The sequence below is a fragment of the Drosophila guanche genome, unplaced genomic scaffold (assembly GCF_900245975.1).
Source record: "Drosophila guanche unplaced genomic scaffold, DGUA_6, whole genome shotgun sequence".
Lineage (NCBI taxonomy): Eukaryota > Metazoa > Arthropoda > Insecta > Diptera > Drosophilidae > Drosophila > Drosophila guanche.
This window is the reverse complement of record NW_022995743.1, coordinates 6,845,177-6,851,335: the sequence shown is the minus strand read 5'-3', so window position 1 is coordinate 6,851,335 and position 6,159 is coordinate 6,845,177. Positions and strand designations below refer to the sequence as shown.

The following is a 6,159-nucleotide window of genomic DNA, read 5'->3' as shown; positions in this document are numbered from 1 at the left end:
TATTCATCTGTGCGCCTCCCCTTGAAATGCACCGTTCCTTCGGTGGTCATCTGGCGCACAGTTAGGACCAACACCTTTAAGGCCGTCGACGCGTTGTACGGAGCCCAATTTCACACTTGTTGGCTTCGCGCGTGCTGGTGCATTATTCAAGAGGTTCTTGTTAGTTTTCCAAACCAATGACCATCCCATCATTAGACAAGAGACTGGCCACAGGCTCTCCGCAGCGATGGAGCTGGAAGCGGGCAGATAATGCATGGCGGCAACGGTAAATCACGTGCAAACAAATGCATCCAGCGGAGCTAACTAATTAAATTTGCTTATTTCATTTGGAGTGCCTGCTATTACTTTGTTGCAGCATTTAGAGAGGAATATTTAGCTAAAATGATATGATGGGAATGCATGTTAATTAAATTATTTAATGGCAGTGTTTAACCCAATTAATAGCACTTACCAAAAAATAGGATGAAAGACCTGATTCACTTTATGTCTCCGGACATCTCAATGCGCACATCTGGCAACTCCGCAAAACATTCAAAGACAATAAATAGAAAAGAGGAATAAAAAAAACACAAACATACACAGCCCCATGCATACTCGTTTATAACTGTTAAGAACGGCGACCCAGCAATAATTACCATCTGGCAACCCCAGTCCGCACACAAGCAAGCACAAAAGCACAAAGAGGAATAAAAGGAACAAAATAAATGTGTATCCGTAACTGTTCCATCTCCATCTCGCTCCCACCCTTTGACTTCTTGCCCTGCTGAACAGCAGTTCAGCATAACGGAATTTCAAGCGAAAAGGAATTCCAAAGAGAAATAATGTAATAGGAAACTGTCGCCCAGCACTTTGGAGCTATTTTTAGACGACACAATACAATTTAGAGACAAGAAACAGTGCAATATCAATTTTAAAATATAAACATTGTCACTTATTCTTCTCAATAAATACTTTTGTAATTATTCACAGCACTTTCATTTGTGATTTCACCAAACTTATTCAAAACTACGTTGGAGTTTTTTTTAGAGACGAGAAATTCAAAATTTAAGGGTTCGAAAATGTGCAATATTAACTAAAAACCAAAATATTGGCACAAATTCGGGCCCATAAATTTGTTGACATTATTCAAAAAACTTGTTCACTTAAAATATTGCAGTTTCATTTGATTTTGCGAAGTTTTCGGGAGTTTGCAGATGTTTATATTTGCTGAAAGCCTTTAAAATATTCTCACGACTGAGATTGACAATATTTTATTGATAAAAATTAAAACGCATTGTACAATCTCTGCCCTCAAAATAAAAAAGGAATCATTTTAATAGTTGATAGTTAATTTGTTGTCTTCATTTACAGATTTTTCAGCCATATGTTAATAGATTCACTTTTGAGATATTTCCGTGTAGAAGAAGTGACATTCAAATTTATGAGCACGAATTAGTGCAATTTTATATAAAAACCAAAATTTGTCACTTATTCTGTGCCTATAATTTTGTTGCCGTTCAATTATTCACTTATAAATCTGCACATTTGAAGACATTTGCCGTCAGCATTTTCAGGCCGGAGCTTACTAATATGTTTATAAAAAACTTACACATGTATGGTGCGTACATATTTAGCATGCTCCGTCCAGAAATACAAAGACCGAAGTTTTAATTGTTCACCAACAAACTTGAACTTCACATAAAGAAAACATTCCCCAAATCACAGTCAGACATACATATGGGGGTGGGGCACTTTGTCGATATACATATGTATGTAAATGTGAATGTATGTGCACTTTTATAATATAAATAAATATGAAAATAAATGTGTGTTATCAGAATTCCATTTGAGCTTTTTGCTATTATTCTGTTGACCGGGGCTAGTGCAATACGTTATGAATTCGCATTTGAAAAAACTCCGGCCTACAAATTAAAGCATTTCGATGTTCACAGATCAGTGTCTTTCAGCCATATTCCCGTTGTGTATAGCCGATGAACCCAGCAGCAGGCACTTTCGGGCTGATGTTTGCCCACGATGATCCAAGCTCAATACACAACTAATATTTCACTTTTGACGCACTCGCGAACTAACGAAAAGAGAATGCAGATCGGACAACGATCTCAAAGAAATAGAAGCAAACACGCAAAGAAAAACAGCAACACATATGAAATCTCGCTCATCTTCATGACATTCGCCCTAACTTTTGTTTGTCTCGGCCTCGGCAGGAACAAAAGGGAATGGCAAAAAATATGCTGGACCGCGAACGAGGCGAAAACGAGACAACCATAGGCACCACGAAGGCGCCGAAACGGATCTAAGACGGAATAAGAGAAACCGTAACGGTTGTACATGTGTGTACGCACGTTTGTATGTAACGCTCGCGACTGCCGATGCATATTTTGATTAAATATTACGACCAAACTATACACTATTAACATCAATACTAAAATAGTGTTTAATCTGATCTCAACATTTTACCAAAAACCATATACATTTTGAAATTTTCACAGCAGGGGAACACTATTAACAAAAGGCGGCATTGAAAGTTTGCAAATTGATCAGCCGAATTGCACATTTATTTTTTGACTTAAGAAATGTTTAATCCGACTGACAAATCTGAAAACAATTGTAATATTTCTATTAAAACAATGAGATATTTCCGTGTAGAAGTGACATTCTAATCTATAAACACGAATTAGAGCAAATTTATATAAAAACCAAAATTTGTCAATTATTCTGTGCCTATAAATTTGTTGCCGTTCAATTATTCACTTATAAATCTGCACATCTGTGCATGCATACATAGGCGAAGCATTGGTATTGGTGTTTCTTTCTGAAGCGAACCCAAACCGAAACGAATAGAAAAGCGGAATTGTTCGAAAATGGCGAAATAAAGTTTCGCATACATATGTGTACATGTGTACGTACTTACACATACGTATGTGTATGCCCAAATGTAGATACATATGTAAATGTGTAACTGGCGCCAAATTTGTTTAAATGCAGCATTCCATTTGATTTGTTTCTTACTGTAACTTTTATGAATTTAGCATTTCCCCGATAATTCTACTGGAAGGCAAACAGTCGCGTCGCACACGGATTGGATCTTTGTATGTATTGAAAGAACAAAATGGCGGAAGGGTCTATTCTAAATATGAAAACCAAATTAAGCTTTATTTGTTAAAGTACTGAAACAAAGCCCGATTTGGCTTTAATATTTGCGCAAACCACGTAATAAGAGCATAGCACCAACATATCCCACAAACAACCAGCTAGATATTTAGTTAGCAAAATTATCAAGCAGAATCGAGCGTTTCTTTAATAAAATAAAACGTTTGGTGTTGCTTGGAAATCTAACAGACTAAGGCACATGCATTCTATATACACCGGTGCAATTTTTGTGAAGAAATTGGCGCGGAAAGCGACTTGTGATTTCAGTTTTCGGCACACCCGAATAGGCAAATGCACAATCTTCGAAAAATAATTAAGTAGACGCTCGACTGATCATACATGAACAAGATAAGTCGCACATCACCTAAAACATTTTTGGAATTATAGCCTACAAAAAAAGTTTCACAAACGCGCACAAACATTTTTTAAATTTTCCGCACAATCGAATAGGCAAATGCACAATTTTCAAAAAATAATTAAGAATGTGCAAGAATGACCATACATGACAAGATAAGTCCAACACGTTCTCAAATATTTTTGGAATTATAGACCCTAAAACAAAACAAAAAAATTCCACATACACGCGGCTTATATCTTAACTTAGTTTTTTTTTTTCCTCACTCGTTTTCACTCGGCGACTGGCAATTGAAAAGAACAAAGCCTGCCACGTCCCCGAATTTATAGGGTTTTGCTGCTGCGCGGCGACTTCGAAAAACAGCTCGAAAAAATAGGCAGCACTTTTCGCACAAGTGTTTGGCGGCCCAAGCGCCACACACTAACAAGCTTGTGTAGCCTTCTGTATATGTGCAATTCTGTGCGAAGCTGGATTTGTCCCGAAGGTTTGGTATATAGAAATATATATATACATGTACATATGTACATCATGAGCACATAATCACAAAAGTGGGGCCACCAAACACACAAACACACATATTTGAACTTCTATAAAAGATGACAAAAAATAGGCAGCACTTTTCGCACAAGTGTTTGGCATGTGTACATACATATGCAAATAAGTATAAATGAAAGCGGCGCAAGCGCCACACACTAACAAACTTGTGTAGCCTTCTATATGTGTGCAATTCTGTGCGAAGCTGGATTTGTCCCGAAGGTTTGGTAAATAGAAATATATGCATATGCACATATGTACATCAGGGACAGCTCTGAGCAACGATCGGCTCTGAAAAAGTGTTTTCTCGATCTATTTTAATCACAAATGTGGGGCCACCACACACACTCACACATGTTTGAATTTCAACCGAAGATGACAAGAAATAGGCAGCACTTTCATATATGTATGTATGTACATGCACACATGTAGGCACATAGTTCGAATTTATGCATTTGTGTGTAAGCAAGCGCGAAGCTCGATTGGCCATGTTTGTGGTGCGACCACAGCCGAAAATATGTATTTGATGTTGTACTTATGTACATATTCTTACAGTGGAAACCACAATCAAAACGTTAGGTAGCACCTCTAGGAAAGAGTTTAATGGCGGTGAAATCAAGCTGAATTCATAACAGTTTAAAAGTCGCATCATTGATTGAGTTTTCTAGGCGGAAATGCTGCAGCTCCATTAACTTTTACACGCTGCACGGAAACCCACACCATATCGACACCAACAGAGTCACACCTCTTGGTCGCTTCAAAATCACAATGCACATCAAACATAATATGTATACCATAATATATTTATGTAATAATGTAAATTTTTAATGTGGAACAATATTTGTGGTTTGGATTATAGAGGATCAAGGTCTGGTGGCAAAAAGCAGTCATTGATCGACTGCTCGAGCTGCAACAAGGTTGGCTCCATTTCCGTGTTATGGACTATCTGCTTCTCCAAAGCGGCGGTCGTTTTAGCGCGTTCGTTCTGCATGCTCTGCAAGTGCTCTCGGTTAACTTGGACTCTGGCCTTAGCAACCTGCAATGAAACAATTACGAATTAATATTCGCGTTTAGTGGCGATTGGGCGGAAGACAAACCTCCAGTAACCTATCCTGTGCAGCCAGCTCCCTCTCCAAGACGCGGATACTGGAATCCAGCAGGCGCATGCGCACCGGACGCGTGTACTCCTCCGGCGACATACGGTTGACGTTCCTGACAAGAAAACACAAAGCAAGTCAGGGCGTGCAGGGCGACAAGTGTAGGCAAATTACTTACCAGTTGTGGCCCTCGTAGGGGGCAAACTTTTCCTTAAGCATTTCCAGTTCAACTAGCTTCGCATCCACATCGCCGCTGTCGAAGAAGTGCTGGTTCAATTTGCTTAATATAATAGTCATTTTGCTGCGCATGGCACCCGCCAGTTCATCGGTGTCCAAGTAAGTGTCCCCGTGCTCTGCTTGAATGGCCGCAAAGGGAGCCAGATCGTCCGGACTGCATGGGAAAACATATTAGATAAATAGAACAAATGTTTTCAGATGCATGTGTGAGCCGCCTGCCTCAGATCCGCAAAAACTTGAGCAATGGCTTCCTCGTAGGCCTTTTTCACCTCGGGAACTAATTGGCTGTGACGCTTGAAGGCAGCCTCTATGCCCTCGGTAAATGGTTCGGTACCTTTTGCAGACATTCTGAAACTTTTTAACGAAAACGCAAAATTCCGATTTAATTAAAGAAATGCAAATCAAATTCTTTGCCTTTTTAGGTGCGACCACTTGTCTGAAATTGAAAAATGACAATTTTAGAAAATACTAAAACGCAATTTGCGTGCCTCTTATCACACAAAAATATCGATATTTGTGTGGAAATTTATTTAAGCTATTTCAGCATTGCTTTATCTATTTGGTTAAATGAAGTGCTGAGCTAGACACCATAACACATATCAAAGCCGGGGAATTGTAGACAAGTGGATATTTCCATTGACGTTCAAATTCTTAAATAGAAAGGGGTATGTGGGTTAACTTAGGTTTTTCCTAAGGTATTTTCCGATATATTTTAAACATGAGATGGTATATTTCCGTATATTTCTGATTAACATGCGGTATATTTTATCGATAAGTCCGCGGTCA

General features: G+C 38.7%; 1 protein-coding gene across 1 annotated transcript; it reads right to left on the bottom strand.

The window, feature by feature from the left end:
* Positions 1-4,821: 4,821 nt before the first annotated feature.
* Positions 4,822-5,818, bottom strand: LOC117592284. Its single transcript, XM_034285950.1, has 4 exons — positions 5,593-5,818; positions 5,315-5,527; positions 5,137-5,251; positions 4,822-5,075 (listed from the first exon to the last, which is right to left on the bottom strand). Exons 1-4 carry the CDS (start codon positions 5,718-5,720, stop codon positions 4,893-4,895), a joined length of 639 nt encoding a protein of 212 aa, XP_034141841.1. The 5' UTR covers positions 5,721-5,818; the 3' UTR covers positions 4,822-4,892.
* Positions 5,819-6,159: the final 341 nt, after the last annotated feature.